A 26,220-nucleotide genomic window follows, 5' to 3' on the forward strand; every position below is an offset into this window, starting at 1 on the left:
TGCCTTAGCATTAGAATGTGTGACATACAGAGCAGTGTTCTGCCCACACATTTCTTCAGAGCGTACTTCACTCTCTTTCTCTGGCTCAATGACTGTTTAACCGTTTGCCCACAGTGAGAATGACTCTGTAGCCCCCTGGTTAGCTGGATCCCGTCCTCCTGCTCCAACCACTCTTTCATTATTTATCCAGAGTGCAGCAGCTCTACATCAGACTGTCACATAGCTCAGTGACCAAGCTGTACAAAGAGGTAGGTAATTATAGCTACTTACTTTATTTTTTGCTCTTAATGTCACCTTGAAAATGAAGCTAATCTGCTCTATATAGGTTTGTATACCACACTGTAGCGAGGGGGTGTGGTCTCCCTCTGAGACTGATGGGAAGGGACGGCCATGAACTCCCTCACACACACATTCCTACAAAGATTACTGTCCACGACAACATACAACAGAGAGTCATGGTGCTCTGCATGACCTGGAGGTGCATTCGTTACCAGGACCGGCACTAGGGGTTTTAGCGCCCTAGGCGCACAGGAATTTCGCCGCCCCGCGCGCTGGTCCTGCGGCTCCGGTATAGCTGCCGCAGTCGTGGCTGGGGATGGTTGGCTGCTCCGCGGCTCTGGTGGAGCTGTCCCAGTCATGCCTGCGGGAGGTCCACCGGAGCCGCGAGACCAGCCGACCGTCCGCAGGCACGACTGTGGCAGCTCCACCAGAGCTGCCGACCAGCAGACCCTCCGCAGGCACGACTGCGGTAGGTCCACCGGAGCAGCCTGCTGCCCTCTCCGGCAAAACGCCGCCCACCAATAATCCCGGCGCCCTAGGCAATTGCTTAGGCCTCCTAAATGGAAGCGCTGGCCCTGTTCATTACTCACCAGTGCAGCAGCTTGTGTGAGTCGTACGGATGAAGAATGGAGCCGCTTAGGGTCGTGGTTTCAGTGACAGGCTCTGTGAAAGGTGTGTTTAGAAGCAAGAGGTGAAAACCTAGAGAGTGGATGCTTGTCACACAACAATAGGGTCTAAATTAGCTGTTACCACTCAAGAAAGAGATCATGGAGTCATTGTGGATAGTTCTCTGAGAACATCCACTCAATGTGCAGTGGCAGTCAAAATAGCGAACAGGATGTTGGGAATCGTTAAGAAAGGGATAGATAAGAAGACAGAAAATATCATATTGCCTCTATATAAATCCATGGTGTGCCCGTACCTTGAATACTGTGTGCAGATGTGGTTGCCCCATCTTAGAAAATATCTACTGGAGTTGGAAAAGGTTCAGAAAAGGGCAGTAAAAATGAATAAGGGTATGGAACGGCTTCCATATGAGGAGAGATTAATAAAACTGGGACTTTTCAGCTTGGAAAAGAGATGGCTAAGGGGAGATATGATAGACGTCTATAAAATCATGACTGGTGTGGACAAAGTAAATAAGGAAGTGTTATTTACTACTTCTCATAACACGAGAACTAGCATCCACCAAATGAAATTAATAGGCAGCAGGTTTAAAACAAACAAAAGGAAGTATGTTTTTATACAATGCACAGTCAACCTGTGGAACTCCTCACCAGAGGATATTATGAAGGCCAAGACTATAACAGGGTTCAAAAAAGAACTAGATAAGTTCATGAAGGATAGGTCCATCAATGGCTATTAGCCAGGATGGGCAGGGACGGTGTTCCTAGCCTCTGTTTGCCAGAAGCTGGGAATAGGCGAAAGGGGATGGATCATCTGATGATTCCCTGTTCTGTTCATTCCCTCTGAAGCACCTGGCATTGGCCATTGTTGGAAGACAGGATACTGGGCTAGATGGACCTTTGATCTGACCCAGTCTGGCTGTTCTTACGTTCTTAATGGGTCTGCATGCACCCCAAACATTGTGTCATCTGAAGCAAAGTGGCATGATGAAGTCCTCTCATTCTTGCTGGCCTAGCAGATCTCTTTCCATCACAGGAACAGCTATATATTTCTCCAAGTAAAATGCTGCACTGAAATCATCTTCTCCGGAAGATTTAGTCATCCATCCAGCTGTTTTGAAGAAGAAGAAGGAGTCTGAAATATGAAGTGATATTGGACCATCGGTGGTGCACAAAACCTCAGTGAAAAGCTCTTTGTCTAAACTTCCAACCGTAACCCAAGAAAGCCTGGTTCCCCGTCTCCATCTGCCTTTTGGAGGAGAGAATTCCCAGACAAACATCTACAACATCCTTGAACAGTTTTGTGACAATTGGGAACTGGGACATTTTCTTAATGCTGATCATTAGAGTATTATAACATATAAAGTTACAATCATTTCAAAATACTTTGTGTTGTCAGTCATAGTGTTCAACTGACGTTCATGAGAATGTTTTGAACCCAGTTATTTTGGTTTGAGTGGGGATCCAGTGAGGATAATGTGGACAAAATCAATTGCTTAAATTATTTTATCAATTTTTAATATTCTTTCTCAAGCCTGAGATTGTTTTACAAAAAATATATTAGAAAATATTTCCTTTATTTTATAAAAAATCCTTTGAATTTCTTAATGAATTTTGGATTATTTTATAACTTTGTAAACCTGCCAACACTGATTAAAAGAAAGTTGTCTGTATCACAAATTTTCCATGCATAAACAGTGACCTCATTTACTTCTTAGCGTGAAGAACGTCTATTTTAACTTAATGAAAACAGACCAAGAACAACAAAAGCAGTTTCCAAGAGAGACCACACTGTGAGGTGCTGCTGTGGAATGATGTAGCAACTTTGCTTCATAAAATGGCAGCTGATTCCTAGATATTTAAAGAAGTAGGACACAGAAAACAAAATGATAACCATTATATAGTCACACACACATGTGCACACACACACACACACCTGGACTGTTCTAGACAAAAATAAAAAATGGCACTTCTGACAATAGAATATTTGCATTTGCAAAGATTGAGATATAGCTCATCTGCCTATGTAAAAGTTGGCAGTATGCCAGTAATAATGGATAAAGAACAAGTCTTTACATCAAATCTGTGTAATTAAAATGTTTTTATTTGTGAGACTAAGATGATAAAATAGCAGGAAAACTCTTTAAATATAAGTGCTTCTGCACTCTGAGTTTTGGGAGGACAGCTGAAGAGACAGATGGGTAGCTCCACTGAGAGTTCTCTCAGCTGTTTGTTTTTCTGTCTAACAGAAAACGAGTAGCAGGAGTCTCACATCAGTATGGGCATTAGATGCTATTCAAATGCTTAGTGCAGTTCCTTGCCAAAAGAAACAAACATATTTCCCTCCCGACAAAGCAGTTTGGTTCTGCACTTAGGACAGAAGAATCCCATGCACTGTTACAGACTATGGACCGAATGTCTAGGCAGCAGTTCTGCAGAAAAGGACCGAGGGGTTACAGTGGACGAGAAGCTGGATATGAGTCGACAGTGTGCCCTTGTTGCCAAGAAGGCCAACAGCATTTTGGACATTGGTGAGGCCTCAGCTGGAGTATTGCTTAATCTACACTGAGCCGTAGCTCCCCATTGTATAACGAGGATATTAGCACTTCCCGCCCTCCCAGGGGTTTGGGCAGAAGCTACTGCACTGGGGGCTGTTTAGACAGACAGCCGTACCTCTGTCCCTCTTTCCATGGTGCCTCATACACCTGGAATATCCTCCTCATCCTATAGGCAGCACAACCTCTCTTTGGTCCTCTTCTCACAGTGCTTCAGACAGCATCCTCTCTTGGCTATTTAAAGAAAGGAAGTCCCGCCCTTTGCCCACCAATGTGCCTGCGTGTTGCCTGTGGCCATTGTAAGCTCTTTGGGTTGGGAGCTTACTAGAGATTTTTGATACGTTTGTAAAGCACCGAGCACATTCTGGGGCACTAGAGAAACCATCATCATCATTTAACCAGGAAGCCGGAGATCTACTCCAAGACCAGTATATCAGTGACCCTAGAAAGACTCCACTTTCCATGGAAAACCCAGTGAAATTATAGGTTACCATTTCCAAGGTGCTTTTGCTTTACCAAACTTTGGCAGTTGATCGTCACCCCCCTTATAGGAACTACATGGACCAAACCAAGATGGCACATTCTAGAAATGAAGTGAGGAATTAAATTCAGTGTACAGGGGTGTGGCTTATGGGAGGTAGAGAAGGCCGCACAGCAATCACAAAGGGGGAGAGAAAGGAAACCCAAGAGGAGGCACCAACAATCATTAGCTGCTGTTGGTTGTGACTGCCTGTCAATTGTGGCTGTCATGGCGATTCTTGGTTGGTGACACCAGGAAGGCAAATACAGCTCTGGGGCGAGCTGCTGCAACACCTATTAATGCTAATGGTAATTGCACCTGCTAATGCCAGAGCTCCTGAGGGTGCAGAAACCATAGCCCAGATTTCCTGTGTCCTCCTGAGCTGTGCTGATTCCAGGACTGGGAGGGACAAAGGCAGCTTTATATTAATTTTGTGGCCCTGGGGCTCACTAGTGACAGGCCTGGCCCATTGCACAACTTGGAGTAGCCTCAGGGCTGCTCTAGGTTACACCCAGGACATCCAGGGATCACCAGAACACAACAGCACTCAACTCATTCATCTTTCTACCTGGCCACACTCCTTAAGCTTGGGTAGGAGTGGGCAGGCAATAGAGCCACTACTCTGATTCTGTCCCACTGGGGGCAGGTAACCTGTTAAGCCGGAGTGATGTGAAGCAGCCAGACTGTAGGGAAGAACCAGAGCCAGTGTTTCACTTTTTTTTAATAGCCAGAAAAAATAAATGTTTCATTAAAAGGTTTTTGCCAGTTCCCTCCTCACACAGGTGGCAGGTACAGCCCATCCAGATCTGTGAGCCTTCCCCCTGTGGCATTCCTTCGATATGTTCCAGGCATGCCCACAGAAAGGCAGTATAGACAGATTGTTTTATTTCCTTAGACCAAACGTCAGAGCCACCTCAGCTGGGAACTCTTACTGACTGGACAGGAATGCCAGGGCTGTCAATTTAGTCAAGTCTTGTGCACTCAGCACTTACTACAAGGAACTCATTTCCATTGTCTCCATGCTCTGCCTTTGGTGTGCAGCTCCCCTTTCACACAGCCACGTGAGAGCTGACTGATCTGGAACATTCTGAAGATTACTGCCATTACCAAGGACACTTTGACTCTAGTATTAACATTGGCCTGTTAATTTTTTTCTGCAGTGACAGTTGCTTTGAGCGCACAGGTGTTCTGCTTCTTTCGGGCCAAATTCACCTCTGGCTTAGGTGAGTGCCACTCCCTCCCCATCTATGAGTATTCAGTGAATATGAAATGTGCCGTTTGAAGCAGGGCCCTGTGGCCATTTGCTGCAGCCTGGTTGCTGGGTTAGGACCAGTATAGCTGGGGTCATAGCCTCATGCCAGATGGGGGCTGCACTGTAGTTAATCCAGCCTCAGCCAGACAATCTAATTGTCAGTTACAGAGATCATTATTCTCCTTACCTGCTGCCAAAGCATTCAGCACAGCCGTGTGCAATGCCAATCAGAAGTTTTATCTGCAAAGATTTGCTTGGATTGGGGGAAAAAAGGCTGAATAATTTGTAATACCAGTCATAAACTGTACACTGTATCTCTGGAAACTGTATTCCTGCTACCAGAGCTGTCCCTACATTATGGTGAATTAGGGCAAATGCTCCGGGCCCTGCGCTTTGGGGGCCAGTGCGATTGGCCAGTGTAGTTGATCCTGGAAGTGATGGGTTAGTCCTGGAAGTGACGGATTCATTACTTCTGCCCCAGACCCCCGCACCGCCTGAGAGACGGCCCTTCCTGCTACACCCAAACTGTGCTGTTCTGGTTGGCTGGGAATAGGAAAGTTAACAATATTCACCTTTTAAAACAAAGTGAAAACACTTGACTGCACCCTGAAGAAATATGAATGAGATAAAAACCATAGAAGACACTCTTCTGTTTTGCTCCTATGAACTTGGCAGAAACATAGCATAGTGGCTGCCAAATCTTGTGCACACCTTCCTTTCTAGCCTCTTCCGATCACAGATAGATTTGCTGATGCTTAATGACATCTCTAAAAAATCCTTCATAATATGCAACCTTATACTTGTCCAAACTGATAAAGGAAATTTAGGTTGCTGATTGTTAGTGCTGTGATAATAATCCTACTGACTTCCTATAGTGTCTAACAATTGCTGTGAATCTTCTCAGACATTCACAGAATGAGAGTTTTCAGAATGTGAGGGCAAAGATCACTACAGATAGGAAATTGGGCTTGATTCGGATCTTTAGCTTGTACAAAGCAGGAGTAAATGGCGCTATACTTGAGTAAACCCAGACTTGGGCTCTTGGTGATCTTTAAGATGATAATGTTCTCTACATCGTTTCCTCTGGGCAACAATATACTCAGCTTTACAATTTCTTTCCGCTATTGGCAAAGTACTAAATTCAAGAAGCTCTTCGTGTTTTTTGAACTTCTGTAGAGGTCTGTCTTTCCAATTAGGATTACATCATTAGCTTTAAAAATTTAGAGACCGCTCTATTGTCTTTAACGGAGTTTGTATATCATGCTGACTGCCAGACTAGGAATATGAGCTATGTATTAAACACTGAATCACTCGTCAGTAATTTGCTGCATGGGATATTTGCCCTCTTGTTTCCTACATAAAAGAGCAGGGTTCCAGCCAGCTCCCACCTTACCTATTATTAGAAGAAGTACAAAAACTGCCTAAGGATCTGCCCGGTGCCCTCCCTCCTCATCTTCCCCACACCTCCCACAACCCATCGTCATCTGGTTGGCTGCTACTCTTCACCCATTACTGCCTTTTGGTGAGTGATGTCACCCTGTAGTCACTGGCAAGTCCAGAGAGAATGGGAACTTACTAGGTGTGTCCTTTGGCTCAAATGCTAGAGGTGTATGTTTTTGGAGCTGAAGGCCCAGCCCTTCCTCTGGATGTATGCTGTGAGCGGGCCATGTAGCCTGCTGTGTAGACTGGCCTAAGCCCACATGCTGTGTAGAGCAGTGGTTCTCAAAGCCGGTCCGCCGCTTGTGTAGGGAAAGCCCCTGGTGGGCCAGGCCGGTTTGTTTACCTGCTGCGTCTGTAGGTTTGGCTGATTGCACAGTTCGCTGCTGCAGGCCAATGGGAGCTGCTGGAAGCGGTGGCCAGCACATCCCTCGGCTTGCACCGCTTCCCGGCTGGTGGATATTCCAATACTTAGATTTACAAAGCCAGCATAAAACATCTTCTTTATTACCTTACCAGTTACTCAGAAGTCCACACAACACAGTTCCCTTAAAGTGATCCAGCCTCAGGGCTTCGCCCAGACATCCAAGTCAGGTATGATGAGGATAAATGAAAATCTTATTAATCATATAAAAAAAGGGATTGGACAGATTACCTCCCAAATACATGCTTACAGACAGTTCTTATTAACTAAACTAAAATTTATTAAAAAAGAAAAGAGAGAGAGAGAATTGGTTAAAAGATCAGTATACATACAGACATGAGCACAATCTTGAAATTCAGATTCCTAGCAGAGATGGTGAGCTTTATAGTTGCAAAAAGTTCATTTAGAATTTAGTCCATAGGTTATAGTTCAATGTGCAATATATTATATTAGGGTGTTCCATTTTAGGCTTGTGACTCAAACTTCCCGATGAAACTTAAGCAGATCTGAGATGATAGGATCAGGACCCAAGAGCCAGTGTTTTAGCATCCACTTGACCATACAGTCCTGTGTAAACAATAGGCTTTTGATGTAACCTTCTTTTACACAAATTAACAGTGCAATTTATCCATTAGGCGGGCTATCAAAAACTTCAAAGAGATATATAGACAATGATATTATTGCACCCAAAATTCATCTAAATATTAATATTCCCTTTTGAGCTCTAAATCAACAGCTAGAGAGACAGACAGGAACTGTCTGTTTACAGGACTAACATTTATGAGTACACAGTTAGTATCACTTCTAACAATATAGGTTTGCATTTCAAAGTTCTAGACTATCTACTATAGAATGGCCCTAATTACCATTTCTAACATGTCTCTAGGGGTTGGCTCTTGGTTACATGACACTTTTCAGTTCTCATTTCAGCCATTGCCACCTTCCTTTTTCACAACCCACCTAGATCCACCCTCATCCTGCACAACCAACCACATTTATGGGTTATTGAGCCATATGCTTTAATAATCAATCTAGGGTGGTTGGGGATTTCCTGCATTATCCTCCACATATTTCTGTACATGCTCTTGCACGTGTGTTCACCAGTCAGGGAGGGCTAGCATCCAACTGACAGTGGGAGCTGCCCGATGTTTGTATATGACTGGATAGAGAGAAACGGCAGCACTGCCATCTGCACCCCCGTGTGCCCGGGTGCGCCAGCTCCATGCTGCTAGCTCAGGACGGAGGCGGGGGATGGGCGGGCTGTGGCTGGTGAAAGGCAGGGAGGCGGGGGGGGGGGGGGCTGAGAAGGGGAATGGATGAGTGGGCCGCTGACTGACTTAGCTGCTTATTTTCCTTTCTCGGGACCTTGTATTTAACTTTAGCTGAGGCAGGGCTGCGGCTTGCAGCGCGACAGGCCAAGAACAGCTCCCTGACAGCGCAGGAACACCCCCCCCCCCGCCCCTCTGACGGGCTCATCGCTCCCGAGCACGCAGGGTGTATGATTCCTCCTCGCCCCTAGCTGTTTGTACAGCCCCGCACACAGAGGAGCCCCACAGAACTAAGCACTAGCCCCTGGGCGCACCCAGCGCTGGGCCAGCGCCCCTGGAGCCCCTGGCCCACAGCGCGTTTGTACAGCGCCTAGCACAGCCCTGCCGAGCGCGGGGCGGGGGGGTCACCGCACGCACCAAGGCGGGAGCCCAGCGAGCTCCGAGCGCCGCCCAGGCCCCGCCCCGCCGGGTGCGTCGCGGCGCCCGTCGCCGTTGGCCGACTCGCAGCGGCCCCGCCCCCGCCGGCAGTGGGCGGTGCCTCCGCAGCGCCCGCCCCGTCCCGCCCAGGCGCTCCGCTCGCGAGACTTGGGCAGCGCCCGCTGCCAGCCGCCGCCAGCCCGCGCCGCCGCTGCCCGCCCATGGCGTCCGACAGCGACACCGAGGAGTTCTACGACGCGCCCGAGGACGTGCCCCCGGGGGGCGCCTCCCCCGCGCCGTGAGTACCGGCCCCTCCCCCGCGCCGCGAAAACCGGCCCCCCAGCCCCTACCCCCAGTGCCCGGAGAACCGGCCCCCCGGCCCCTCCCCCGCGCCGGGAGAACCGGCCCCCCCGGCCCCTCCCCCCAGTGCCCGGAGAACCGGCCCCCACCCCCAGCCCCGTGAGAACCGGCCTCAGCCCCACCCCCGGAGTCTCGGGCACCCCCCCCCCCCCGAATACTGCCAGCCCCAGCCGAGCGCCGCCTCGACCCCCGAGTACGGCCCCATTTCCCCTGGCTTCTTCCCCCCCCCACTGCCCCCCGCCCATTGGGCCCTTCCCAAGTGGGGTGCGTGTGGGGCTCCCCCCGCTCCGCCCTGATGGGGCTGGGCGCTGTGGGAATGCATTCGGAGGGGAAGATGCTCTGTGGGGAAGCTGCGCTTCCCTTGGCACTGCCCCAGCCTGGGCAGGGCCGGCTCCCTGTCTAGGCAGGAGGCCTTCTGATGGCTAGTGTCAGGTAGTGTCACCTAGCTAACCTGCGCTGATAGCTGCCATTGGGGTTAGATGCCTACGGCTTTAGGGATCTTTTTTTGGGAGAGAGGAAACAGCCCCAAGTCTTCAACCTGTTTGTCAGTGGGTGGGACACCTCCTCTGGCTGGTGGGGGACTATGTGGTGGTTACAGCTGGGTGGCATTAGGGTGTTAAATAATTATCTGACCTTACAAACTTAAAAAATTTTTTTTTCCTAATTGAGGTTGCTTCCAAATTCTTCTGTCAAAAGGTCCTTTGCTCCTTGAAGAATTATTCATGTTTGCTTTGGTGATTCAGATGTATGTGGTAGTAAAAACTTAATGCAATAGAAATGGCTTCCTATGAAATAAAAAAATGTGGTGAAATTAGCTATTCAAAAAAAAAAAATTCCCTGCAGTGTTTGCAAGTCAAACTTTGCAGCATGGTGCCAATACATGCGATCATGAAAATGGCACTGATTGGTTTGTATTCACTGTCTAAACTCAGAGAGAATCTGTATGGGAAAAGCAAATGAGATATTTATAAAGATCATGGAAGTGTTAATAACCATGTAAGAATTAATAACATGAGTACTAGTTTTTAAATGCATAACTTTTAACTTCATAGTATTCAATTTAAGGCCTTCTTATGAACTGAGATGCAGAGAGTGAAAATAGTTTCATGTTTATGAACACAAAGTTCATACCTAGGAGTTCTTGAGGCAATCTACAGGTTTTGTAGACCTGCTTCAATATCATGTTTTATGTTACTTTTCTTTTATGTTGAACTTGGAGTTTAAGAATGGCTGTACAACTAACAAGTCACACAAGACTCTGCAATTTAGATGATGTCATCTTTCATTCTAGAATATTTGTGCTACGTCATCTAGTTACTTATTTCATAGGATATACTCTTGCCAATGCTAGTTCAATGCCTGTTGTCTTGAATTAGAGAGGGTAGGATACCATTATCAATGTTAAAGTTCACACCATTACTGTTTAGTAATGCCAGATTGTCTACAGTTGTAACCTGTACTTCTTCGTATTGCGGGTTTTTGTTAATTGCTACAGCTGCATACTGTTTGAAAAACTTAGGTCTCATGTTTTCAGTGCTTCAGAAACAGTTCTCTATTACTGAAAACTAATTAAGCATTTTTGTTCTACCAAAACCTATAAAGTTTTCATTTTTATCTTGAATATAAACACTCTTTAATTGACTGCACTTGATTACACAATTGCTGTTGGGTAGAGAAATATCACACAGATGACAAATGGGAAATCAAAACTCTAACCTTATTCTTAGTATCCATTACATATATTAACATGTATATTGAGAATCATCTTTGTAAAATCATGTTTGCGTGTCCTGGTCAAGTAATGCATTGCCTAATATAAGGACATAAATATTTTTATTACATGCAGTAGAAGTTGGTGGTAGACATAACTTTTATATATAATCTAGGAACCACAGTGAACCATAGAAGTAAGGCAAAATCAATTCTGTAGAAAATTAGGCTTTTTTATGAGGTTAATTTTACCCTATGTGAACTACAATGTGCATGGTACTTCATACCACTGACGTATATCAAATATTTCTATAAACTGGTATAGGGCTGTTCAGGTATTATAAAACATCTTATGGGTTAAATAAGAGTGTGTTTTTTTTTATTTCAATATAAAATCATAAAATGACCATCTGGAAATTGTATATTAGCTAAAGCCACAACTACCCCTGCTGCAGATAAGTAAGCTTTTATTATAGTTACTTGTCACAAATGTCTGTCTTTTTAATTGTGTATTTTAAATAGTTATTAGCTGGATCAATTCTGTTTTGCGTATAGTCTGAACTAAAAAAATACACCCTCTGACCTTGCAGTGGAAGACCCATATGTAGCTTGTTGAAAGAGCAGTAAGATATGGGATCCATTCCATTTTGAAAACTTTGAGTTAGGGTTTTAGTTTTAACAATCTGTATATCAACAAGCAGCCAGGGTCCAGAGCAAAGCAATAGATACTGAGTCCATGCTGTCTGCACCCCCCCATGCATTTTTGTCAAAGCTAGTGCATTTTGCACCATCAGCTTTTTACATGCACTCTATCCTGCGCTATCTTAATGTCACAACGATGTATATTAGGGTTACTAGACCTGGTGTTTGATTTTTTCCTAATGTCACTCACTGTGGTCATTCCTAGGCTGGATGTATAATTTGGTGGCAACCTTCAGGAAGCCCTATAGAATAACCTGAAGACCTAGAGAATTACTGGTCTTACCCCATTTGCACCTGACCCAGCTAATTTAGTACGCAGTTGCTGTATGATTTCCATGTAGAGCTGGTTGGAAAATTTTTGACAAAATGGGTTTTCATTGGAAAATGCTGATTTGTGAGAACTAAGGGTTTTTTACAGGAACCTATCAGTCTTGGGGAGATTTCTCTGGCCCAGATAGGATTCAAGAGAGACTGACCAATATATAGTCCAGAATAGGCTATAGCCTGGTAGCTAGGGCACTTGCATGGAATGTGGTAGATCCAGGTTCAAGTCCTTGTCTCCAATTTTTTGCAAAAAACTTTGAAAGATCTTGGGTTCATCCCAATGCAGAAATATAAATTCTTGGAAAATTTCATGCAATGTAAAAAGTTTCCCACTCAGCTCTAATTCCATCTCTGACATTAGGTATAGAGCATGCAAAACAGTAAAATTAAGCAGAAATATGATTTCTCACAATTTCAATGATCTTTCATTAAAATTTTATAATTAATACTTGGGCTCAGGAGTACAAAACGGGAACTAATTTACGTGGTGTAATACTCCAAATAGATGTGTCAAGGTTCCTCCCCCACTTTGAACTTTAGGGTACAGATGTGGGGACCTGCATAAACACCTCTAAGCTTAACTACCAGCTTAGATCTGGTCTTGCTGCCACCACTCTCTAGTACTAGCTCCCTTTTTTGGATAGTCTTGAGAGACTTTTTCACAGAGTCCCTGGTGAACACTGATCCAACCCCTTGGATCTTAACACAAGGAGAATTTAACCATCCCCCCTCCTTTCCCCCACTGATTCCTGGTGAGTCCAGATCCAATCCCCTTGGATCTTAAAACAAGGAAGAATCAATCAGGTTCTTAAAAAGAAGGCTTTTAATTAAAGAAAGAAAGGTAAAAATCATCTCTGTAAAATCAGGATGGAAAATAACTTTACAGGGTAATCAGATTCAAAGAGCCCAGAGGAACCCCCTCTGGCCTTAGGTTCAAAGTTACAGCAAATAGAGGTAAAATCCTCTCAACAAAAAGGAGCAAAGAATCCTGTGGCACCTTATAGACTAACAGACGTTTTGGAGCATGAGCTTTCGTGGGTGAATACCCACTTCCTTAGATGCACCCACGAAAGCTCATGCTCCAAAACAGCTGTTAGTCTATAAGGTGCCACAGGATTCTTTGCTGCTTTTACAGATCCAGACTAACATGGCTACCCCTCTGATACTCAACAAAAAGGAACATTTACAAGTTGAGAAAACAAAAATAAAACTAACATGCCTTGCCTCGCTATTACTTACAAGTTTGAAATATGGGAGATTGGTTCAGAAATATTTAGAGAGCCTGGATTGATGTCTGGTCCTTCTTAGACCCAAGAGTGAACAACCCCCAAAACAAAGAGCACAAACAAATGATTTCCCCCTACCAAGATTTGAAAGTATCTTGTCCCCTTTTTGGTCCTTTGCATCAGGTGTCAGCCAGGTTTCCTGAGCTTCTTAACTCTTTACAGGTAAAAGAATTTTGGTGTCTCTGGCCATGAGGGATTTTATAGTATTGTACACAGGAAGGCTGTTCCCTTCCCTTTATAGTTATGACGACATGGTTTTTCTTTAGTAGCAGGAAACAAGAGGCATAGCCTAATAAATAGAATATGGGACTGAGTTCTAATCCTCTTACTGATATGGAAACCTCTGGCCTTGGACAAGTCACACAACCTTTCTGTTTTGCTGTCTGAAAATTAGGAATTATACTGCCTGCCCACATTACAGGACTATTGTGAAGACTATTTTAAATAATTAAGCTTTAAAGGGCTAAGTATTATTACTAGCAAAACCAAGTATCATTTGTTAACTAGCTGTTTTTTCAAATATTCCCACTGTATTCAGTCAAAATGCCTGCCATTATATTTGACCCTCTCTGGGCACAAATCATTGAGAATTAATTGTAACATCTTTTCAGATTGGGCCCACTCCATCTGGCTCTTGTAGCATTTTTTGTTGCTACCTATACAATTCATATGCTTCTGAGGTTGGATTAACATTTTTTGTTTTAGGGTGTGGTTTGCTGTCCCTGTTGTTCTTGGAGGTTTCTGTTCATGTGGGAGGAACAGTATTTGAGTTGAGATCCACCAAAAGAAATATCCCTGAGAGAGTAAGAACTGACTGGAGGCTCTTCCCATGCAGGGTATGTCTACGGAGCAGCTGGGAGTTGTGGTTCCCAGTGCAGGTAGATATTCCATGCACTAGCTCTGCTTGAGCTAGCACCTGATCGTAGCAGTTTGGCCACTGAAGAAGAGGTTAGCAGAATCGCTCAATGCAAACACCACACAAAGTGTAGTTCCCCTGACGCTTTGTTGGAGTTCTCTGCGCAGTATGAGTCCTATGACAACCTCTGAAGACTGGTACTTCAGACTATTTTTCTTGCTAATTTTTGCTAAAAACTTTTTCATGACTTAGTTCGTTTGATCCTTGGAGAGAACTTTAACAAACTTACACAAAAAATATTCTTCAGTGCATTACAGATCTAAATGTGTATATCCTTCAGCATGGGGTGGGTGGGGTGTGTGTGTATGTATTTAACAGCTTTAATGTGTCATACCTGAATTTTTAAAATTTGTTACCAATACAACTTTCTGTGCTTATAAAGGTCAAATACAGCATAAAGTTGGGCTTGATGTAAACAACATAAGTGGACAAGTAAACAACAAATGAAATGCTCACTGCTGAGTCTGACTTAAACAAAAACATGAATTTAACAACTTAACAAAATAGAAGTTTAATGGAAGCAGGTGCTTCACCTGCGTCTATACAAATGGCAATGTTTTAATGCCACTGACTTGTCCACTGGAACAACTGTATTTAAATCATCTTGTAAAGCTGTGCAGAACTTTGATTTTTATTGTCTTTCCAGTGGACCGCATCTCTTGTTTTTTAGCCACCTTACCAAATAGCACATCAATATGTCATCAATAACATGTTGTATCAAGTTGACACATTGACCGTGTTGTATATGACCTAATGTACTTAGTCAATTTATGAATGCTTTTATTTACATCTTGCTTACATGACCAGGTTTTTAAAAATTGTTTAGAAACCTATGTAAATCTCTTCTATACAACAAGAGTGGCTGTATACTTACATGTTCTAGTTTTTAATAGCATATCAGTAGGATTCAGAATATTGGGGCAATATCCTCATGTTGAGGAAAATGACTTAACCTCCCACCCCAAAATAGTCATTTTAGACATTGCAAAACATTCATGGTACCCATACCATTGCTGGGACAGACCTTTTCGCAGTTCCCTTGTGTTCTGTTTCTGCCAAGAGTAGGAATAGATTTGAAGGGGGCTGGAGTTGTCCTTGGAAAGCATAACTTGGTCTGATTAACTGCATGTTCATTCATACATGTGCATTCAAAGCCCAGGTTCAAAGTTAGGATGGTATTCCAGTGCTTCTGTGGGGAGATCCATCAGTATAATCAGGATTTATTTAAAAAAAAAAAAAGGTTAGTGTTTTTGGTTACAGGGATATGTTCTGATAATGAACCAGAGTCATGCTGTCTTGCTGAGGACAGCATACAAGTCAAACAGTAGCTCAGATGTGTAGACTACACTACTTATATCAGTTGAATATTGACTCTGAAGTTTAATGATGGTTTAAATATCATTGTTAACAATTTCACTTCTGAACATGTCAGCAAAAGAAGACTGACTTTAGAGGTGGAAAAAATGTATTGGGCCAACTACTTCCTTCTCTGAGGCCTGAATAAGATTTTCACAATGTGTATATTCTCAGGGCTTTTTCCAGACTAATTACGGTAGAAATGGCTCAAGCAATGTGGTTTCCATCATTGCGAAGGAGACTGGTCTTTAGAAGTTTCCTAAGCATTATTCTTTTTTTCTTAATACCATTATACTTAGTTTGACCCCAGTGCTCAAGGTGAGAGGAATTAGAGGGGTAAAGGCTACCTATGGATGGGGTGTTATAAATTGGGCATTGGTTTTCAGTTTGACACCTGTGTGGACCATACACCACACTGGTGACAGTTCTTGTTGCTGAGTGCTTCCAGTGTAATCTCTCTTCAAAAGTTTGATTCCGTCATATTGACATACTAGCCACAGGTTAGGTTTTTCACTGTTAAGGGTGTCCACACGTATAAGTGTCCAGCTAAAACTTGGAGCTGATGGAAGAAACGTGTAAATCAATAAATTTAATGTTTGATTGTTTCATATAACCAGCTTCTTCCCTCAGTTTGCTGGATCTTGGGGAGCAGTGGCTTTAGCACAGCTCCCCTACTCGAACTGCACTTTGACATTAATTTCTGTCATTACCAATGAAACTTAGTCTAGTGACAACCATTGGTGTTTGAAAACCTTTTAAGTTTTGATGATGGTGTGGAGAGAAAACACCCCAAGTCCTACTTGTGATTAAATTGTGTTGCTAAGCTAGAATTCTTTATGTCTAACTTAATAAAGATGAGTTCAAGCTATTTATTTTTCACTCTTGAGCTTGCTTGGTATATTAATTTTGTTTTTCAGCTCTAAATCTTAGTATTATGGAAGGGCTATTGTATTGCCTAGAATGCCTCGTGTAGCTTTTAAAAAAATGGTCTGGACTATGGTATAAACAGAATAGCTTTGAGGCATAGCACAAAATTGCTGTTTTGTTGAAAATATCTGATTAGTTATTTTAGAGCTGTTTTTTTTAAGCAGCTGTCAAGCTTCTTACTGCAGTACTATGTAGGAGTAGTTTATATTTTGGAGAATGGAAAGCTTGTTTTTCCACATCTAGCAGCACTGTTGGGAAGGCTGGGTTTAAACACCCCATGCTGCTGCTCTTATTGATAGGCCAACTTTTCTGCAGATGTCTTCACATATGATTTGGGAGGAGCAGTTAACATTCCACAAAAGCCAGTAATTGGGATGTATGACTCTGAAACACAAAGCCAGCATTTCAGGGAAATCAAAAATACAAGAGGAGTCTAAGTATGCAAGGCTATCATTACGCTGTAAATTCTTCAAAATAGTGACTTGATTTGGTATTTTTATCTGTTGCATAGTGATATTCATAGTAACAGCATAAATGATTTTAACAGGAATCAGTTAGCAGTGAGGATTTTGTATGACTACACTATTGTGCTTAGTCAGTTGAATCTCACTTATGGGCTGCATGCGCTGGTGGCAATGTTACTTGAAAACCCTGCTTGTCCCTCAAAAAAGAATATTGTGACTCCTGTCTTTTAAAATCTTGTGGCTGTCAATCTGTTTAACACAACTTCAAGAAAAACCTTCTGATTGCAGCCAAATATTAAGCAATGCCCTTAAAGAATTGTCTACTCCAATATTACTATGACCCTGTGTGCATAGGAATATCTTTCAAAAATTTCCCACCACTGAATGATAGTGGTTCAGTTTTCTGGTGTTAGCAGCTTTGGGGAATGCAACATGCTGCTGTTTTAAGCACCATGTTGTCTAACACTCAACTGGGGTCATCTCAAACCTCATTTCTTGCTTTGCATGCAGCTGTAAATATCTTAAACAATGTCCACTGTGATTTATGTGGTGGAGTAAAGGAGCCTAACAGTAGGAATAGACTGATTTTGATAACTGCAGACTCAGGAAGCACAACCACTGTAGCAAATAATGATTTAGAATGGATGTAACATTTCTAATTCTCTGTGTGAGAAATCTATTGAGATGAAAGTGTCTGGTCAGTATATGAAGTGTAGTAATTTGTGATTCTATACTCTCTTCTATGACAAACATCAGTTTTCCTCCCAACACTGCTGTGAAATGTATTATCTCCATTTTACGGACAAGGAGACTGAAGTATAGAGTAAGTGACCTGCCCAAAGTTGCTCCCACCACTCCTGCTGTGTTCTGCCCACTTTTCAGGCCTTGTAAAAGCAGCAAAGAATCCTGTGGCACCTTATAGACTGAGACGTTTTGGAGCATGAGCTTTCATGGGTGAATACTCACTTCGTTGGATGCATGCATGTATTCACCCACGAAAGCTCATACTCCAAAACGTCTGTTAGCCTATAAGGTGCCACAGGATTCTTTGCTGCTTTTACAGATCCAGACTAACACGGCTGCCCCTCTGATACTTTTAAGGCCTTGTCACTCCCTTTGTTGCCTCATCCCACTTGCCTTTGTGCTTCTTGACATGCTGCTCCTTATGTCTGGAATGGCATCTGCAAGTGTATCAGAATTTGTAATTTGCCCGTTATATAATAATACCAATTTTTTCTTTTAACCTTTGTCTCTCCTTTCCTTTGCCCCTCCCTTTGTCTGTCATCTTGTTATGACCTAACTTCTATTGCAAGACTGAACTTTTCAAAGGAGACTTGGGTTCCCAACTCCCACTGCAAGTCAATAAGAGTTGAATGCCCAAGGCTCCTTTGACAATCACAACCTCAACTCCTTCAGGAGGCATCATGCAAAACTGTGGTGCTTTGTAAATGTTTGGTATGGATAAAAATCCATACAAGTAACTGTGTAGAATGCAATTTATCCCGAGGATTAACGGCTGAGCTTGCCCTTCTGGATTGGGGACTTCAGTAAGATTAAATATGCTAAGCCAGATGTTTAGGGAGCTAAGGCATTCCCTCTAGCTGAGCCTATATGCTTCATTGTCAAAGTATATCTTCTTTCATTTTGTTTGTAACTATGCTTCTGTGACTGGACATATGGAGAGATTCAGTCTCTCAGATAACTGGGTCCTGGACCATGTCAGCCTTAATTAGTTTTCTGTACATCACTGAGGAAAATAACTTGGGCATTGTTATGGACTGATCAGTGAGCGCATCTGCTCAGTGTGCAGCTAGGGTCAAAATGCATCCTAGATAACAAGCTGTATTAACAGAGAATAAAACTGAAAATATTGTAATGACCCTATATAAACAGATGGAATGCCCTTATCTGGACTACTATTTTTAGGTTTGGTCACCCCATTTCAAAAAGGCTATAGTGATAGAAGGGGTTCCAAGACTGGCAATGAAGGTTAATAGAGACATGAAGATTTTCAGGAGAGGAAAGTGATTCAGGCTCTTCAGTTCAGAGAAGAGGCAGGTGAGATGGTAGAGATAATGAATTGTATAAATAGAGTAAATAAATGCCTATGAGTGACTTTATCTCATATCACAAGAAAAAAGTGTCACCCAAATGGAAACAGTAGAAGACTTAATACTGATAAGGGGATATTTCTTGTGAACTACACACAGGAAACTTGGAACTTTTCGTTACAGGAGATTGGGGCAGAGAATTGTAGAATTAAAAAAAAGAATTAGACTTCCATGGACTATAAAATATCCTCTGTTACATTAATTAGGGTAAATATTTGAGGGTTTCAGCATTCATGCTTTTAGGATGTAAGCCAACCACTAGTTTTTTGGGGATTGCGATCTAACTATCCTAAGTCTATTATATTATTGGAGTTTTAAACTTTGAAGCATACTGGCCATTATTAGAGACTAGATAAAACGCTGATGTGACATGTATGGTAATTCCTTTGTTCCTGTACCTATTTTAACCAACATCTAAAACTGCACTCGGAGTGAATCGGTAGCCAGTGCAGTGTATGGTACATTAATTATGTGCTTGAAATGGCTCACCCCTCCCTGAGACAAGCTTCTTTGTTCTCTTTCAGCTGACATTTCCAAATGTTTTCCAACGGTAGCTCAAGTAGAGTACATGGTAGTGATGTATCCTTGTGATTACAAATGTCTAGACTACTGCAGTAAGATCTTCAGATAGAGGCTGCAATTATTCCTATCAGCCATAGGTCATAGGAGAAGGAAAACATTACATGTCCTTGGTGTCACATGGAAATCAAAGAGCAGTAATGGATATGATGACTGGACTGGGCTGACTGAGGTCAAACATATACCACCTGTACAAGATGGTCTTGTGGCTTCAGTCCAGTCCTGTTTCCCTCTTCCTGTCAGCCTCATCTTCCTCTTACCTAGGCTGATCCTGAGCCAGTTTGCTCCCCTCTGCTTCCTTCATCCCAGGGAAGCAAGCAGATTACAGTTAAGGGATTTGACAAAAGGTTTGTCGTTCATAGACACATTAAAATTTAAGCTCAGAAGGGGCCATCATGATCATCTAGTCTGACCACTTGCATGTTGCAAGACACAGAACCTCACCCACCCACTCCTGTAATAGACCCCTAACTTCTGCCTGAGTTACTGATGTTCTCAAATCATGGTTTTAAGACTTCAAGTTACAGAGAATCCAGGATTTACACTAGTTTAAACCTGCAAGTGACCCATGCTGCAGAGGAAGGGGAAACCCCCCAGGTTCTTGGCCAGTCTGACCTGGGGGAAAAGTCCTTCCTGACCCTAAATATGACGATCAGCTAGACCCTGAGCATGTGGGCAAGACCTACCAGCCAGATACCTATAATAACTCAGAGCCGTTCCCATCTAGCATCCCATCATCAGCCGTTGGAGAGATTTGCTACTAGCCGTCGCAAATCGGCTACGCGTCATTGTAGGCAGTCTCATCATATCATCACCTCCATAAACTTATCAAGCTCAATCTTGAATCCAGTTAGGTTTTTTGCCCCCACTGCTCCCCTTGGAGCTCCAGAACTTCACTCTGACGGTTAGAAACCTTCACCTAATTTTAAGCCTAAACTTGTTGATGGCCAGTTTATATCCCTTGTACTTGTGTGCATATAGCTTTTCTCCCTCCCTGGTATTTATTCCTCTGATATATTTATAGAGAGCAATCATATCTCTCTCATCCTTCATTTGGTATGCAGAACAAGCCAAGATCTTTTGAGTTTCCTCTCATGAGAGAGGTTTTCCATTTCTCTGGGCATCCTGGTAGCCCTTCTCTGCACCTATTCCAGTTCAAATTCATCTTTCTTAAACGTGGGAGATGAGAACTGCACACAGTGTTCTAGATGAGGTCTCACCAGTGCCTTGTATAACGGTTCTAACACTTCCCAGTCTCTCCTGGAAATACCTCACCTGATGCGTCCTAGGACTGCATTAGCCTTTTTCACAGCTAGATCACCTTGGCAGCTCATAGTCCTCCTGTGATCAACCAAAACACCCACGTCTTTCTCCTCCTCCTGTCAATTCCAACTGATATGCCCTCCAGCTAATAGGAAAAAATGTTCTTGTTAGTCCCTAAATGCATGACTTTGCGCTATTAAATTTCATCCCATATTCAGTTCACGAGGTCATCCAGATCCTTTTGTAAGATATTCCGGTTCTCCTCCATATTAGCAATACCTCCCAACTGTGTCATTTGCAAATTTTATTAGTGCATCCCACTTTTTGTCAATAATAAAAATGTTAAATAATATTGGTCCTAAGATCAGTCCCTGAGGAACCGCACTAGTAACCTCCCTCCAGCCTGACAGTTCACCTTTCAGTGTAACCCACTGTAGCCTCCCCTTTAATCAGTCCTTACCCACCTTTCAATTCTCATTAATCCCCATCTTCTCCAACATAACTAATAATTTCCCATGTAGAATTGTATCAAATGCCTTGCTGAAATCCAGGTGGATTAGATCAACTTCTTTTCTTAGACGGAGGAAGTGCAGTGATCTTCTCAAAGACGATGTGTCATGGACAATGCAGGCCTAAGTGTCTCCTGTTTTCACTTGCACTGAATTTGACAAGAAGCTGTTCAGTGGTGAAGACATTAATCTTCATGAAGCCTCTGCTCTTGCTTGACAGTCTACTAGCATGGAGCTGCCCAGTAAGGGGAAACGGGGAGGAGGCGGCTTTTTATAGCCTGGTCAGTGTTCAGAGGAGTAAGTAGGTTGAATGAATATAAGAGCAAGATCTGCAGAAGGCTGCTGATATTTTCAGTTTTAGATATTTTAATAAGCTAGCTATGTTTGTGGCTGTCCCACTGGCTATTCTTTGACTCCTGCTTTGCCTGTTAAACACCGTTTATTCAGGTATATTGACAATAACCTAAACAAGCTACTCTCTAAACATTTCATCTGTATTTAACTGAAAATCCGTTTTGTTGGAAAGGATTTTTATGAAATCTGTTATGCAGGGACGATCCTCTAACTGCTAAATGTCAGATAATGGGATTATCGAGCTGATAAATTTCCTGGATGAATATCAGTTACATTCAACAGTACTTTCATAACTAGTAACAGTATCTAGCATCTTCATTTGCCTTAAGTTTTTGTTTAGTACGTTACATTTCATTGTTCATATAGCATAAAGAGACTTCCTAATTGATTTTTTTCATGCAGACTCAAACTTCTATAATTGACTAATATTTGTACCAAATAAATTTCCATGTCTTCTGTACATTTATTTATGAAACTGCTGCTGTTCAGATACAGGATTTGTAAAATCAGTGTCTGATGAAGTAGATCTGATAGATCTTTTTTAGGGGGCTGGGAAAGAAAAGGAAACCATTACAGAACAATATTAACAAACTCTTATTGGTAAAAGTACCTACTAACAAGTTGTGTGGGTTTTTGTTTGTTTTTGTTTTTTGTTATGTACTTGCTATGCTGAGTTATAGAGGCATAAAATGTGAAGCACTCATGCTTTGGAGGGACAAGTAGTGATATTTATGAATAATTGAAATGAAGTGTACACAAGCCTAATGAACAGGGTTTATTTTATTCTTACTGCACCACAGATTGATCTCAGAGAATTATGCCACCATAATCAAGAATAATTATGGCAGATAATCTGAATGCCTTATTATGGGGTGGCCAACCTGTGGCTCCTTACCTAGGCACTGATTCCAGGGCTGGAGCTATAGATGCCAACTTTCCAATGTGCCAGGGAGTACTCACTGCTCAACCCCTGGCTCTGCCCCAAGCCCTGCCACCACTCCACCACTTTCCCGAAGGCCCCTGCCACTTCCCCTGAGCCTGCCATGCCCTCGCTCCTCCCCTCTCCCCACCATAGCCTCCTGTGTGTGTGAAACGTGATTGCAGTGGGCGGAGGGGTAGGACAGAGGAGGTGCTGATTGGTGGGGCTGGGGAGCGGATGGGGGACTGCTGACCTGGTACTGTGGCTCTTTGGCAATGTACATGGTAAATTCTGGCTCCTTCTCAGGCTCAGGCTGGCCACTCCTGCCTTATGTTGAATAGATGCCACAGCAACAAAAAGATTTATCTTTAATGTGACTTTTATTCAACAGCCTTACCAAATACTTGTGTTGTGTTATACCTTGTGATACCTTTGACATTCTTATTGTATTCTCTTTGTAGGCATTCTGTACACTTCAGTAATACATCAGAAGTGGAAAATAATTAAATGGAACTTGTGTGTGTTTTCCCGAGAAACTGCAATTAATTATTTTGAATCTAAAAAATCTATCTACGGAAGGCGGGAAGAATTAAATTGGTTAACTATACTACTTACTTCATACAATTAGTGTAGGAATGTGAGAGGATGTTTCCCTGGTATGTTTCTTTGCTTAGAAATCAATTTTAGTTATGTATTTATATAACTTTGTTTTAGTATTATTACTTTGTAACAGGGTGTCTGAAATATCTTTGACCACCTTGGTCATTTAGGTTAAGTTCTTCATGGGAGGGACTGTCTGTTGTATTTGTACAGTGTTTAGCATAGTGGGCCCCCATTCTTGGTTGGTCCTTGGGCACTGCCACAATAAATATGTTTAATAATAATACTAAGGAATAAAATACTTCTAAGAGTTATGGCTATAGTGACATGGTACTGTGTACATAAATTCTCCTTTTCTATTTAAAATTAAGGGATTATAGTACAAAGTCCTTCTAATTGGAAATACAAAGTGGTTATGGATAGCTGCTGGGAAGAGGGAGTGGAGGAGGAGAGAGGAGTGAGTGAGTGATAGGTCATCCTCCCAAGCAATATGTTAAGAATAGCAGTAAAAGGCACTTACTGATATTTGAGTTAAGTATTGCTTTATTGACCTGAACACATTGGTCAGCATTTACTTCTAGTAATTTTACATCATCATCAGTGAAATAAGTTACTATCTATATCACTACAAATATTCTGTATATCTCTGGAAATCTCTGTCCAATGCATTGATGAATTTCAAAAGCATATTGTTTTTTTCCTATTAAAGAGATGCTGTCAACCTGAAATCTAGTCAATTTTTAAAGAACTGAAAGTAGTTTTGGATCCTGCACCTTACTTTTATTAAAAAACAAAACACAACCACAGAAATCTCACTCCATTCTTTGAAGGACCTTTTTGAACAAAAGCAAAAACTTGATGACTGAAGTAAACTGAGTAAATATTTTTCTCTAACCTTTCAGTTTATTTTTTTAGTTGCCTCTGGTGTAACAATGGTAGTCTTTTTAAAAACCAAAAAAAGATGGTAATTACTTGTTTTTCAAGTTGATATTGTCCCTTGAAACTGTCATTCTGGAAAAAAGATGAAGGAAAAAGGTCTGGAAAAACCTATTCTCTTAGGCCTTGTCTATACTAGAAAGGGTTTGCTGATATGACTGTACCAGCAAACCCTCCTAATGGAGTTGCAGCTTTTACTGCCAAGAGTTCTTTTGCAAGTATTATGCCAGTTTCTTGAATTAAATAAGCTATTACCAGGAAAAGAAAAATTTTGCAGGCATAACTATGTTTAGAATGGGGCTTTTGCTGGCACAGCTATGTTGGTTTAGGGATGTGATTATTTTTTTCACAGTCCTAACTGACATAACTTTTGGCAAAAAGTTTTAAGCGTGGACTAGGGCTAATCAATTAGGAAGCAAAGATTTGATTATGTATGTGGTTCATCAAAGGTGTGGTCACTGAACTCTGCAGCCAGTTAAAATACTTGTTTTGTTTAACATAGCTTCAGACTTAGATATCCTCAATGGAGGAAGCAAACTATGGGCAAACAGCCCATAATAGGCAGAGATTATGGTGTATGTAACTTTAAGGGCCCTGAAGTCAAAAAACTCCTGCAGCACTATTCAATATAAGAGTATCTTCTAGAACACCAAAAATCAAGAACAGGTCCAGGAATTTGGGTACATTGCAGAAGTAAAATAAACCAGTCAACTTTCCCTTGCCATCAACCTGAGTATCATTAAACTAGTGACCTGAAGATGAATAGCTCCCTGGTGCCCAATGCCTGGAGGCATTTAGAGCCTTTCTCTGATTAGGTTTGTTAGAAGTTGCACTTCAGGGTGGATGCTGATGTAGTTCTCTGGCTCTGAATGTAAACTTCTGAAGGCCAAATGTCCAAGCTGCTTGTCTCTCTCCTGTGACTGATGTGAAGGTGTTGTTATCACAGTCCGTACTAGTTGGAACTCTTGGTTGCAGCCTTTATGGAGAGGCTGAAGATTGAATGGACATGCCAGAGATGACTCGGTCAGTCAGGGCTGAGGCACTTGACTGCTCTCTTGGAGTTTGCACTGTTCCTTTCAATGAGGGCTTCAGTTTTCAATGATGCCTCTCTGGCATCTTTCATGGGCAATAACTCTGTTAAAATCCCTCGGATTAGAAATGACCAATGGCCGCAGAGATGGGATAGCATCCCTTTTATAGAAGGGATGGAGGGCAGGTTAATCTTATTATTAGGTTCTTGGAAATAGCTTTTGGCTGGGGTTTTCAAAGGAGATTTTCGGAGTTACTTTCCCAGCTCCTGTCAAATTTCAGTGACAATTGAGCATTTAACTCCCTTCAGCTTCTCTGAAAAGTCTTGACTGTAAGTGTTGAGGAACCTGTGGTACAATCACTTGTCTTCGTGCAGAAGAGGCAGATATAATATTTTTAAATTGAAAATTCAAAGTAAACCACCAGTTTAGAGAAGATCTTTGTCCTTGTGGTTTTTGTATAGTGAAACTTCCATTTAAATAATCAAGGGAAGGATTCATTTTTAGAGCTTTGGGGTTCTTTTGCATTCTTTCATCTAAATCTTTTTTTTCCTTTTTTTTCTAGCAGGTCACCGACAAAAGTTGGGTCCCATGTATTAAAGGTGTGTCTCTCTTTATATAGTCTTAAATGTTTGTAATTTGACAATGCTTATGTAACATACCTGACCTTAAGTCCATAATATTGATTCCTGATATTATATAGCTTCATGCCTAGGCAGAAAATGGCAAACTAAGGATGAAGCTTTTTCCCAAACCAGACTTTCCTTGTTGTGGGTTGGTTGGTTTGGTTTTTTTATGCTTCTACTTTTTTTTTTTTTTTTTTTTTTTTTTAATTTAAACTTTGCTGCTTTCCTTTGGCTTAAAAAAGGAAAAGAAAAATGAACCTTCATGCTTTGACTAAAGAGCTAATAAATGGTATCCTTAAATTTGCAGAGTTTTTAATTACTCAAACAGTGTGTAGAGGAACTGGACCCATCTCTTTTGTTTTATATTCAGATATAGGAGTATGTCGGAGAGTGTTTTGGTCACCTTGATTATGCTGACTTATTTCAAATCGTTGACTAAAATTTCTGTTTGTATTTTGGTGACAGAAGGCAG

At 42.2% G+C, this 26,220-nt stretch overlaps 1 protein-coding gene across 2 annotated transcripts in view; it reads left to right on the forward strand.

The window, feature by feature from the left end:
- The first annotated feature begins 8,976 nt into the window (after positions 1-8,976).
- The window catches only part of WDR44 (WD repeat domain 44), a 59,593-nt gene continuing 42,349 nt past the window's right edge, over positions 8,977-26,220 (forward strand). The window contains exons 1-2 of one of the 2 annotated variants that reach the window (XM_050964898.1): positions 8,977-9,076; positions 25,688-25,724. In XM_050964898.1, the coding sequence (XP_050820855.1) occupies positions 9,000-9,076; positions 25,688-25,724 (114 nt within the window). In that variant the 5' untranslated portion in view covers positions 8,977-8,999. The remainder of the gene's footprint in view (positions 9,077-25,687; positions 25,725-26,220) is intronic. The other variant, XM_050964899.1, reaches the window with a different exon arrangement.

The sequence above is a fragment of the Gopherus flavomarginatus genome, chromosome 8, assembly GCF_025201925.1.
Source record: "Gopherus flavomarginatus isolate rGopFla2 chromosome 8, rGopFla2.mat.asm, whole genome shotgun sequence".
Classification (NCBI taxonomy): Eukaryota; Metazoa; Chordata; order Testudines; family Testudinidae; genus Gopherus; species Gopherus flavomarginatus.